Source organism: Cottoperca gobio, chromosome 6 (assembly GCF_900634415.1).
Source record: "Cottoperca gobio chromosome 6, fCotGob3.1, whole genome shotgun sequence".
NCBI classification, from domain to species: domain Eukaryota; kingdom Metazoa; phylum Chordata; class Actinopteri; order Perciformes; family Bovichtidae; genus Cottoperca; species Cottoperca gobio.
In genome coordinates, this window is record NC_041360.1 from 13216182 (window position 1) to 13228821 (window position 12640).

The 12640-nt window shown below is 38.8% G+C and overlaps 3 protein-coding genes across 3 annotated transcripts; 2 read left to right on the forward strand and 1 right to left on the reverse strand.

The window, feature by feature from the left end:
• Positions 1-290: 290 nt before the first annotated feature.
• LOC115010046 (dynein light chain roadblock-type 2) lies at positions 291-1428 on the reverse strand. Its single transcript, XM_029434425.1, is given in 5 exon segments — positions 291-591; positions 747-786; positions 788-915; positions 1004-1079; positions 1276-1428. Coding segments are annotated over 5 exon segments (306 nt in total). The 5' UTR covers positions 1294-1428; the 3' UTR covers positions 291-547.
• psmd7 (proteasome 26S subunit, non-ATPase 7) lies at positions 1391-5252 on the forward strand. Its single transcript, XM_029434424.1, has 8 exons — positions 1391-1521; positions 1970-2061; positions 2195-2287; positions 2394-2491; positions 2614-2694; positions 3144-3235; positions 3465-3663; positions 4634-5252. The coding sequence occupies exons 1-8, from the start codon at positions 1448-1450 to the stop codon at positions 4895-4897; spliced, it is 993 nt and encodes a 330-aa protein (XP_029290284.1). The 5' UTR covers positions 1391-1447; the 3' UTR covers positions 4898-5252.
• An 898-nt stretch (positions 5253-6150) lies between these two features.
• hprt1l (hypoxanthine phosphoribosyltransferase 1, like) lies at positions 6151-12325 on the forward strand. The gene is made up of 9 exons (XM_029434376.1): positions 6151-6514; positions 6853-6959; positions 7337-7520; positions 8119-8184; positions 8286-8303; positions 8722-8804; positions 9689-9735; positions 10278-10354; positions 11745-12325. Exons 1-9 carry the CDS (start codon positions 6497-6499, stop codon positions 11790-11792), a joined length of 648 nt encoding a protein of 215 aa, XP_029290236.1. The 5' UTR covers positions 6151-6496; the 3' UTR covers positions 11793-12325.
• The last annotated feature ends 315 nt before the right edge of the window (positions 12326-12640 follow it).

Consider the following 12640-nt stretch of genomic DNA (forward strand, 5'->3'; position numbering starts at 1 on the left):
TGTTCCTGTTCAGTTCCAGTCACAAGGATCGCTAAGTTTTAGTCAATAGAGCAGTCTTTGTGACTGAAGCTCCTGAGGCCCAATAATGATCTTTCTTTTGAAGTAACTTAGATATCCTTGTGCCATCTTGATATAAAAGTCATAATCAAAGCTAGCTCAGTATATTTATACATCATAGTAATTTCTTAATTATATATGACACGGTATACCTGTATGGATGCATCTACATCTATGTTTTGTTTTTTATTGAATTTGTCACCCATCAGAATGAACAGGGATAATCTTGTAAGTATTGTACAACCACCAGAAACTTTATTATTTCACAGACTTATTTAATATCAACGCAAAGACAAAAAAAGGAAAGAATTACATGAGCTAAATAAACAATGCATCATGTAGATGAAGGCGACACACTTGAGTTCCAAGTAGAACAAGGGATTATGCAGTACATGGAGCAACATAACACAGTGGGAAAGTATATTTTTGCCTGAATCAAGCCCCATCATGGGACAAACCAACGGCTGACTGTCATGGAAATGTCCAGAAGCTATTCACATGGGTTCTGGATGACTATCAGCAGAAAGTCGTTCTCTAAACAAACATAAAAAAGAAGACAAATATAGTGAAAACAGTAGAGCCTCTTCTAAGTACCAGCCTTTTGCCTGAGATAATATTAAATGTTTGTGTCAGTGGTCATCATTAAGTCAACAATACTCACGTATATACTCACTACACTACACACTCACCTGGTGCAACCAAGATCTCGTGTTTCTTGGAGCGTATGCGGAAGGCAGGTGAGGTCATTCTGAGGGTCAATGTCCCTCACTGTGCTCCTCGCCATTATTGTGAGGGTTCGAAGAAGTCCTGCATACTGAACTGCCGTGGAGAAATCTAAAGTTGTTCTTATGGGAATACCTGAAAAGATCAAACATTAGACAGTATTGTAAACATGTTGTACCAGAGAAAAGTGTGCAGATGTATGCTTATCTTTCTTTTGGCTTACCTTCTGCATTAACAACAATTGTTCCAATCACACCTTTATGGACTTCGATCCTCTTCAGTGTTTCCTCAACTTCTGCCTGAAGGAAAATAATAAATGAAGGAAGATATTTAACAATTAAATTATACAGTTAAATTATAGCTAATATATTTGATGCAATGTCGTTGTTTTCGGCTATCTAACGTTAATATAAACGTTAACGCGTTTATCATAAACTGACATAATGGTATATACATTTAAGAAAAGGCTTTTGACACTAAACAAACTTAACTTACGTGCTCAGTTCCTGCCATTTTGTCTGTGAACAGTTGAGAAAACTCTTGCCTTTTCTCCGCGTCTCTCTGTTGCCCAGAGAAACGGAAGAGACGTCAGACGCAAACGGAAGTGTAGCGTAGCCGTTATTGTGTTGAGGTCGGCTGCTGTGAGCTGGTTATCTTTACTGCAAAAATGCCGGAGCTAGCGGTGGAAAATGTGGTCGTTCACCCCTTGGTGTTGCTCAGTGTGGTCGATCATTTTAACAGGTCAGTAAGTGTAGTATGTGTGTTCAGTCTTTACACAGGTTTAGAGTTAAAATATCCAGAAGCGTAACGTTGCTGCTAAGCTAAGCTAATGTTAGCCCTGCTGAGTCAGAGCCCCATTGAGAGTCAATGTAGACATGACCAAGCTAGTTAGCTTAGGGAAATCAGTTTAGTTCGCCATCTAGTCAGTGTTAGAGCACACTATGTGTTAAACCGTTTAATGGATCAATGACACAGTAAGATTGATTAGTAGTTAAACTCGCTACTACGTACACATTAATGTTATAATCTTGTCATTCATTTCATTACCGATGAATAACATATTTGGGCATTAGCTTAGCTTACAGTAGCACCTCAGCTAACGACTCAGCCTATGTTCATGACGTTCACTTCTGACAAAACTACGGTAAACTAACAAGAAAATGTGTTAATTTTTCAATTAAATCTAAAGGATAGGAAAAGTTGGAAATCAGAAACGAGTGGTTGGTGTCCTTCTGGGATCATGGCACAAAAAGGTTCTTGACGTCTCAAATAGTTTTGCAGGTGAGTGACACAAGCATGATTAACTAGAGACCAATATGTACTTATGTTTAGTCCCTATTATGATACAAGCTCTTAAAAGACTGCATCCTTCACTTGTAATGCATTATAATACATTGTCAATGTTCCTTTCCAGTGCCATTTGACGAGGATGACAGGGATGATTCAGTGTGGTTCTTGGATCATGACTACTTGGAGAACATGTATGGCATGTTCAAGAAAGTTAATGGTAAAGGACTGCCTACGTCAACATGATTCAGTTGTGTTTTACTTGACAGTGTTACCCTGACCCTAACCTTTTATACTTGTGATTAACTGTATTTCCTGGTTTTCAGCCAGAGAAAGAATAGTCGGATGGTACCACACAGGACCCAAGTTGCATAAGAATGACATTGCCATCAATGAGCTCATCAAGCAGTACTGTACCAATTCAGTATGTAACTGTTTAACTTTTTTCCTCTGCTTAATGAGAATGTGTTGTAATGTCACCATGTTCCACTCATATTTATGCTGATGTTAAATAAATCACATATATCTGTCTTTGTATTTTACCAGGTGTTAGTCATTATAGATGTGAAGCCCAAAGATCTTGGTCTACCCACAGAAGCATACATCTCTGTGGAGGAAATACATGACGTAAGTGAATCGTGGACTGCATTGGACCAGACAGAATGCCAGTTGTTTCCAAAAGTGTTTGGCCTGAGCATTGATTTATTGAATTATAAATTACATATTAAATACATTTCCATTTGTGTGTTTTGTGATGATGCATGCATTTCCTGGATACAAGTCTGATGATCTTCAATTAAATACGTTTTATGACTGCTCTTTTATATTTAATCTGTCCACAAGGTAAATTGGAAAACACACTGATTTGTAAGACTTGTTTTTAAAGAGCTGTAGCTGTTTTTTGTTAGAAAGTATTCCACTGAAAGGTGTGTATTGCAATATCATCTTGTTGCATGTTTTGATTTCAAACACTGCTCTGAAACTTTTCTTTTTCCGTTTTTTTTATAAGTTAGTTAAAAGCAATTTTCAGTTATAGTAGAGTTAGAGTATTCATTGTTATGCATTATTATTTCTAGGATGGTACTCCAACATCCAAGACATTTGAACACGTCACCAGTGAGATTGGAGCTGAGGAAGCAGAGGAAGTGGGTGTGGAGCACTTGCTCAGGTACCTTTTTTGATTCACACACTTTTCTACACTGTAAATCATGTTCTAGCCATTTTAGTCACCACAGTAAATAATTGTTATCACAATACATAGTATAAATGCTACAACTGCTTATGCTTTACTATAATCATCAAAAGTGCAATGACATACTGACGAAAATGATCAACTAATGAAGACTCCTTGCAAACTCATGCCCATTCACTTCTCATCTGCTACGTAACATAAACAGAGATATCAAGGATACCACAGTGGGCACCCTGTCGCAACGGATCACAAATCAGGTTCATGGCCTGAAGGGACTCAACTCCAAGCTGTTGGAGATCCGCTCCTACCTGGAGAGAGTGACGGCAGGAAAACTTCCCATCAACCACCAGATCATCTACCAGCTGCAGGATGTCTTCAACCTGCTCCCAGATGTAAATCTGCTGGTAAGTTGTTTGTGTTTTAGGTGCGATTACTTTGTATTTATTTACAGTGATCATTGTAGGGAAATTGGTATCTTTATTAATTGTTGTAATTTTGCTTCATTGTAAATGATATATGAATAATGAATAATATTTATTTGGCTTATATGTGACCCTGAGAGCTAGATTTCTACAATGAATTAATTACTTATTGTACAAGTGATATTGAAACATTAGCAAACTTGTTATGTTGTAAATACTTTGCCATTACAACTGATGCACAATTTTTTGTCAGTGAGCCAAAGATGCATGGACGAAAGCAGACAAATTGAACTGGGAAATAAGAAAAAGAAAATAATCTAGCTTTCATCTCAAACTGAGCAGCAGCTTCTCAGTTTATCCACTGGAGGGCACACTGAGTCAGATTTAGTGACACACATGGCTCCAGCACATTTGTGTTCAAATGTTGACTAGCATGAACTGTAGTTTCTAACAAATTCATTTGTGAAATGGGGAACGTATATCGTGTGGGTTTAGGCTTGGGTTTACATTTACTGTAATGATGTTTTGCAAATTTAATTTTGTGATGAACTTTCAACTCCATTGTTTTTAAAAATGTACTTCAGTTATCTAGAGGTGATTAATTGATAAAATAGGCAACCACCAAAATAATTCTTGGTCGCATTCCTGTAACTAACCAGCATAATAATAGCATAAACATGACCGTGGTGATAAATACCTGCTCGTTTCATATCTGAATTTAAATCAAGATTTGTGTTTGAGCCATGGCTCATCTTTCATGGTTTCTTTTTATCTTTAACACCTTTTGGTCAAATGGTTTCAGTGCATTACAGAAGTCAGTTTGCTACTAAACTCATATATTAGTCTTTAGCCACCAGCTCCTTGTTCATTTCATATCATATGAACATGATGTGCGTTGTATTTCTTAAGACAAGGTTTTGTGTTGCTCAATATTATGTTTCCGTCTTTGCAGGAGTTCACAAAAGCCTTCTACCTTAAGACCAACGACCAAATGCTGGTGGTCTACCTGGCCTCGCTCATACGCTCTGTGGTGGCTCTTCACAACCTGATCAACAACAAGATTTCCAACCGAGACGCAGAAAAGAAAGAAGGACAGGAGAAAGAGGAAGGCAAGAAAGAGAAGAAAGACGACAAAGAGAAAAAAGATGATAAGGACAAAGACAAGGAGAAGGAAAAAGCTGATGGTGGCAAGAAAGATGAGAAGAAGAAAAAATGAGTGTTCTCCCGTTTAAGGTCTTCTCTCAAATCATGCTATCTTCGCCTGGATGGCGCTCTACTTTCTGCCCACAGCCACAGCTCTGTATGTGGGTCTCAGGCTAAAAGTAGGACTCTATATGGGGAATGGTGTCATTTGAGATTTGGCCTCACGTCACAAGTGGCACTCATAAAGACTGTTATTATCGTACAGAGATGATGATGTTTGCGTCTTTGGTGTTCTTAACTATGGGAACATGTTTATTCTGTTTTCATAGTAACATGCTCCTGCTGTTGTTCAACACCTGGGGTTGCTTTTTTGTAAGATGGAACAAATGTTTTGTTTCTGTATCACTCATTAAATTGGGATCATATTACGGGTTGTTTTTTGCAGTTTCACATCCTATTTTATCTTTCTAAATTTAAAAACTGTTTTTAGATTGTTGTATAATAGACATGCCAGAAACAGACGAGAAACATAGCGTGCGAAGTGAAATGAAATGAAAATGAGGACAAGTTATCTCCCTGAGAATCTGCTTTGAACAGAGCATATTAAAGTGATACAGCTCTAACACTAACAGAATCACACATTTTAAATCGATACCACACAAAGAACATGATAAAACCAAGTAATGGAACAGATAAAATATGGTAATACCAATTGATGAGAGTTAAGTAACAGTTAAAAAACTAACTGAACTGTGCTCTATTGGCATGACAATTAAGTACAGGATTGCAGAGCATGGTATGCTTGAAGTTAACATTGATGAGAAGTCATGAATTGGTTTAGTAACTCCTTAAATTGCTAAAAGAAACAAACATGTATGGGCAGACTACATCTGCTGATGAAGATCATGTGACATGATTGAATGCACCACAACTAAATTGATCTTGGGTGAGATTGTTCTGTCAACAAATGCTTTCTTGTTTACTGTACAATAAAATATTACAAATGAACATAGAGTACACCATTATAATACATGTAAAACATGAATATATAGCCTATAGTAAGATGACATGTAGTTTAATTGTATGTGATCTAAAAATTACTTGGTGTATTTGGGATTACAACGTCTATAATCCCAAATATATATATATATATATATATATATATATATATATATATATATATATATATATATATATATATATATATATATATATATATATATATATATATATATATATATATATATATAGGGAGCAGTGCAGTGAGGAGCGGCGGAACTGTCATCGGTTATATTTTTAAAACTGCGTCATCTGCAGCTTCTCCAAACAGCTCGCACTACGGCCCGCTGCTGCCACAGTTACCAACACATGCAGCAGTAGTGCTAGTGTCCAGGATAGCGCATTTTAAAGTCAGGTTGTGTCGGACAAATCAGATTATTGGGAAGGTAAACTGGATTCTGACGTAAAGGGCTTAATCCCCCCCGGCGGAGAAGCACCTCATGTGCAGCTCGCGCACGGTCAGCAGCAGCAGTCGGTGAGTAGGAGAGCGGCTCGTGCCACCTCCAGTTCATAAACCCTCCTCCTCCCTCCCTTCTTCTCTCTCTCTTACGACCTGAGCATGACTTCTCAGATATTTCACTGCGACTGAACAGGACGTGCGACCGACGGTAACATGACTTCGTATCTGCAGGTGAGGCTGCTGGTTCGTTCGTGGTTTGGTATGTTGATAACGTGTTCACTTGTCAGGGTGTGGTTGTGCTCCGTGCACCGCAGGCTTGTTTTGATAGACGGCAGGTGGCACTAGCTTTCCAATCAATATGTGAGCCTCTCGCTCAGCCACATGAGTCTCTGATGTCCGTTAACAATCTCACTCATGTGTGTGCGGGGATAAACAGGCCAACTGCCCAGGCTCAGTGTTGCCAGGGGCGCGAGGAATGGATTCACTGTGATTAAATGAGTTTTTGGCGCACGTTATCTGTCAGTGCCAACCGTTTTGCGCTGAGTTGATGAGGTGGCTTCTTGTTCCAGATCGCTGACGATGAGAAAGGCCACGAGCTGGACCTTTTCTGTGTACCCAGACATTATGAGAACGACTTGGAGAAGGTGATCATCCCCCATGGACTCATCATGGACAGGTAAATCAACCACCAACAAAACACTGAAAATGACTCCTATTTTTGTCAAATCGTCTGGCTCTTTGTGTTTCACTGTCTGAGACACACATTCACACTGGTCTGTGCTATTACAGCCGTGCACTATACTGCATTTGTTTGACAAATCACTGTGGCCCACATCCTGAAGTGTATTTGAATGTGGAATTGGGAGGCAAGGGTTAAATACAGTCCAGTGCAGTGCTGTGAAATGCATTGTAAGCAATTATGTTTAAGTGCAATATCATGTAAAGCATCTCCTCCCATAGGAACTGTAATGCATTCACCATTGCACTTTCATTTACTGTTTCTTTTCTCTCTCTGCCTTTTACTCTTTTGTGTTTCCCACCTTTCCTACTCAGGACAGAGCGTCTGGCCCGTGATATAATCCAGGACATGGGGGGACACCACATCGTAGCTTTGTGTGTGCTAAAAGGAGGCTACAAGTTCTTCGCAGACCTCCTGGACTATATTAAAGCACTGAACCAGAACAGTGATAAATCAGTCCCCCTGACAGTAGATTTCATCAGGGTGAAGAGCTACTGTGTAAGCTGCCTTTCCTCATTTAATTCCCAGGAACCACTTGTGCTAATGTGAGGTGTGTGTGATATGGGGTTACAAATGAGAACAATCGCCTTCAATCAGAAACGGGCTGCTGCAGTATTCAGTCAGGGGATTCTGAATGCAATGTACATTTAAACATGTAATGTCGATTTGAAAAAAAACTATTGCTATTATTATTATTTTATTTTATTTTGCGTGATATTGCAATTATGATATGATTCATGACATTAGAGGGAATGATCAATTTTGCATCATTCTCATTTTCATTGAAAAATATATTTAAATAATCATGGTGGGATTTTTATGCAAAGATCTGCACCAAACAACGATTTTTACTTCGGTCTTTAGAATACCATTAGTAGGCCCGGACATTTCTGCAGCACCACACTACCTTTATTCAGAATGGTATTTTGACCTCTTTTATTTTTGTTGCAAAAATTGCACCTCCTGCGATTTTGGAGTCCAAGTCCATGTCATGATTTGTGGTGAAGATTTTTCTTGTGATTCTAGCATTAACACAATAAGACGAGGTTAATCCAAACTGAGATGGATAATGTTGTCTCCTCTTTGTGTCCCCCAGAATGACAAGTCCACAAACAGTGTCAAAGTCATAGGAGGGGATGAGTTGTCCAGTCTCTCAGGCAAGGTTAGTATACTAGTGTTTGTCAGGCAGAAATAGTTAAACTACACTGTCTGTTATGGCTGTATACTTCATCAACTGTGCATTCTTTTCTTTTTTTTCTCCAGAATGTTTTGATTGTTGAGGTAAGAATTATCTTCTTAATTCTGAATTATTTTTGGGCGATATCTATAAAAATCAAGATATGTAAATGTTATATTGTGAATTACATTTCAATCCAATCCAACATTGCCATACATCAGTCCTGCTCACAGATTTGCAAAATTGTTCACAATGACATAAAAACTTTGGCATAAATAATATTTTTTATGTTTATGGTTGACAAAGTCACATAATTTCACGATCTACATTGCCATGTTGCCCAGTCCTTGTTATGTTTTACATTATAATATTGCATTTGTTCATCTTTTTAAATCTCAGGAGTAATTTTAGACCAAAGTCTGTGGTACATGAGTTGTATAAATGTCATATTTTAAGTAATGCATCTTTTTGTATATGCCGCCACCTTAATGTAACAATTCCTGTGTTCTGCATTATAAAAAGGATATTGTGGAGACAGGAAGGACGATGCAGACGCTACTTTCCTTGTTGAGTGAATGCAATCCCAAAATGGTCAAAGTTGTAAGGTAGGAAATATCAGATAGTTTACCGTCCAGGAGGCTGAATTCTAGACCTCAACTGTAACGTGTCTTTTAGAGGGAGTGCATATAACAGCGCTCTTAGCTAATGGACGCTCTCCTTTAGGACTGCATTAGAGATGTAATGTGAAGTAGGGAGGGAGCAGCTTAAGAGTTAATCTGCTGCACTAATTTAACTGCACTGTGGAGGTAGAGGCCATTTCTCTGATGTATTCCCGGCAGTTGTTTGAAACAGGAAGTGTGTTGAAGCAATGTGGGCTTCCTCTGATGCTTTCATAAGAGATACTTGTCTTAGTTTGATCTGGGTAGGCTCATTTCTAATGACTTGATGTTGGCCCTGGCCAATGTGTTTAGCGATGTCTACCGCTGATATTTCTGCTGCCACCCCAAAACGACAGCTGAATACAATGCAGTGTTCTGTTATATCCCTTAGCTACAACTATTCTTTGCGGTGGCTGGAACCAACCAGCTGACAATGTGCGAGAGGCAAGGTACACCCTGGACAGGTCACTGTCAATCACAGGGCTGACTCACACGGTATAGAGAGACAACCGTTCACTAATGCAGACTGTTTTCTTTCTGTAAATTGAGCTTTAAGACAGGAAATCTCTATTCATTGGCCCCACTTAGCCTGTGCTCTGCATCCATGCATGTAAAATAAGATCCACACATAGAGGTTGATCTTGAACCGTGAACAGGCATTTGTTTGGCCAAGGTGCTGTGCAGGTGTACCAAGACAAAGGGTGCCAGCTGTCACGATTAAAACCTGCACTGAAAATGTTGTGGTGACAACCACCCTTTGTCTTTGGCATGTTGTTTTCTCTGTTGAGGGTTTCTGTGTAATTTATCCTGTATTTTCTTTGTAATTCCAGCCTTCTGGTGAAGAGGACACCGAGGAGTTCAGGGTACAGACCAGACTGTGAGTGCCTCTTCACTCACTTCACACTAACACATGTTATCTATAAAAGGTAGTAATGTATGGTAGTGCTCATGCTATGCTAGTAACTCGCAAGTGTGTCTGGTTCTTTTAAGGGCTGGTAAAGTGTTATTTAATAAAGCTGGGTTTTTTTTACATGCAGGATTAATGGTTATTTCAGGAAAATATACTCCAAATGTAGCTGAGCCTGGCACTTATGCACTAGCGCATGCCTGAAAACCCCCTGCTCACACTATCTCTGGTTATGTAATGCTTTCAGGTTTGAGTTAGATAATCTCTTTAAGATTGTCCCTCAAGGGCAGCTGTTACTGTAAGCATTTTGACTTCCCACTAGCAGTGACAGCTTAAGTTAAACCCCACACAGACATTAAAAGAGCAACATCTATTAGTTCACTGCAGAGCTTCTGATAACAGTTAATGCTTCTTCATTTAATTTCCAATCAAGCTGAGAGTTTTACTTCCACTGCACTTATAAGTAGTTTTCTTTTATATGACTCACAGTGGTGTCTATATATTTATTTCAGACATTGGTTTTGAGGTGCCAGATGCCTTTCTGGTTGGCTACGCTTTGGACTACAATGAGTACTTCAGAGATCTCAGTGTAAGTTTGCTGCAGTTGATTACTTCAGATGAGAAGTATGAAGACAGACATATTGTGACACAATAGTTGTGTGGCAGTTCCATGCTAGATTTTAAATGTGTGTGTATATAGTATGTACAGTATACTAATTCTCATAGTGTACTGTTTTTGAAAGAAATAATGTCAAGCATGCATCCATCCATCCATCGTCTACCGCTTATCTGGGGTCAGGTCGCGGGGGCAGCAGCTCCAGTAAGGAACCCCAATCTTCCCTTCTCCGGGCCACATCCTCCAGCTCCGACTGGGGGATCCTAAGGCGTTCCCAGGCCAGTGAGGAGATATAATCTCTCCACCGAGTCCTGGGTCTTCCCCGGGGTCTCCTCCCAGCTGGACGTGCCTGGAACACCTCCCTATGGAGGCGCCCAGGTGGCATCCTTACTAGATGCCCGAACCACCTCAACTGGCTCCTTTCAACGCAAAGGAGCAGCAGCTCTACTCCGAGACCCTTTTCCCAGCTGTGATAGGCTCGCTAGCGTCGAGGTTGGCGTCGATGTCTATCTTTTCTTGAAAAGTTTGTCTTGAAAATGGCGTTGTAATGATATCGGCGACCAAATCGATCTCTTCTCCTCCTTCAGCCATTGTGGGTTGAAAAAAAAGCTTGTAGAAATCTACACAAATTGGCTCGTTCAAAGTTTGCTAGCTCTGCATAGCTCTGCCTCTCAATAGTGCGTATCCAAACAAAAGACGTGGACGTGCTGACGTTATCGCCTGAAATATGATTGGATAAAAGCGCTAACATAAAGGCCAGCCCTCCAAATCTCGATCTGAGGCTGGAAGCAGCGCAACCAAGAGGAAAGCTATGAAATGAAGAGAATAGACTATGGGGAATAATTTAATACATATTTGTGGAAAAAATATATATAAAAATTAAATGTATATTCTGATGTTTTTCACAGAAGACATTGTGTTATGTGACGAGTATAAAAAGCACATGTGTAAATAATAAAATGAATTATGGCTGATTTAGTGTACAGGGTCTTGACATTGTGCATCCTGGCTCACTGACTTAATGGCACATTTAAATATAACAGAACTATCTTTATAGTACATAGTATAGTAACACCTGTTATTTTTCTATTATGCAGAGTCAAAATCTTGTGAAAGAATGCCTATTGTGGTGGGGAAACTTAATTTTAATTTAATTACATGTTTTTCTTTAAAAAAAAAGTCTAATTTAAACACGATAAATAAATAAAAATCTGTCTTATGATCCATCATGTCAAATTTGTAGTCTGTCAGTTTGTTAAAACAGTCACAATTCCAAAAACAATAGAGGAAATGAATTCCTGCTCAATAGAAATGCATTTAACATGAATTCACTGTTCTCTGGTTTATTTTATTTGTTTCACAGCACATCTGTATACTGAATGATCAGGCCAAGGAGAAGTACAAAGTGTGAGCAGATGAAGTGCTGCAGAGGCGATTACTGAAATCAATGAAGACTAGGACCACTGTGATGACCCTCCTTAGCTTTGCTGTGTTTTGAATCTTATTTATTTTTCTACATACAAATCCACAAAATGTGACCTGTGGGTTGTAAATAACGTAAAGAACATTTAATTTCTCCCTTATTAAATATGTGGGATCAATTATGTATTTTATGAATATTTTGGTTGTTAAATTTTATTTATTCACTAATGTGTATAGACATTACCTGTAAATTGCAGTTTTATCTTGGAAATAGAAAAATAAGAATGTCATGTATGTGTTCAAATCACACGTCTCAGGCTAACTACTGCTTTATGTTCAGTGAGGTGTCAGTCCAATTTAAGTAGACTTTAATTTGTGTTTTGACTTATAATGCGGATATATCCTCTCATCCCATAGGCTAATATGACTGACTTGGAATGTACTGTAACATTATGTTTTATTTAATATCACATGTTTTCATCGAGGACCTGTTTACAGCAATATAAATCTAGTTGAAACCTTGAATGTTTTTATTATTGCACCTTTTGAGATCTCCCAGAAGAGGGGGGTAGTCTACTATTTTATGTTTAAAAATAACAGCATTAGCTATTTAGAAGCCATATTCAAGTAGAAACTGCATGCAATTCCCTGTTTGTGTGATCTTTGCAGTCCCAGTTGAGACACGTTGTTATTTTTGAGAAACTAATGTCATTGTAACCACCATGGATGAGTAAACGACGCCCTGACAGCAAACAGGCTGTGGCTGCTCGTCGCATAGTGACGTGTGTTGTGTTGTGTTGTGATGTAACGTTAGCCTAGCCGTCGTATAAGTGTACG

What these genes read in the sequence shown, in the direction of transcription:
- psmd7 (XM_029434424.1), top strand. Translation starts at nt 1,448, where the DNA reads ATGCCGGAGCTAGCGGTGGAAAATGTGGTCGTTCACCCCTTGGTGTTG. An exon ending in CATGTTCAAGAAAGTTAATG is followed by an intron (nt 2,288 to 2,393) that starts GTAAAGGACTGC and finishes CCTGGTTTTCAG; the next exon opens with CCAGAGAAAGAATAGTCGGA. An exon ending in CTGTGGAGGAAATACATGAC is followed by an intron (nt 2,695 to 3,143) that starts GTAAGTGAATCG and finishes TATTATTTCTAG; the next exon opens with GATGGTACTCCAACATCCAA.
- hprt1l (XM_029434376.1), top strand. An exon ending in CATGGACTCATCATGGACAG is followed by an intron (nt 6,960 to 7,336) that starts GTAAATCAACCA and finishes TTTCCTACTCAG; the next exon opens with GACAGAGCGTCTGGCCCGTG. An exon ending in AGTACTTCAGAGATCTCAGT is followed by an intron (nt 10,355 to 11,744) that starts GTAAGTTTGCTG and finishes TTTGTTTCACAG; the next exon opens with CACATCTGTATACTGAATGA.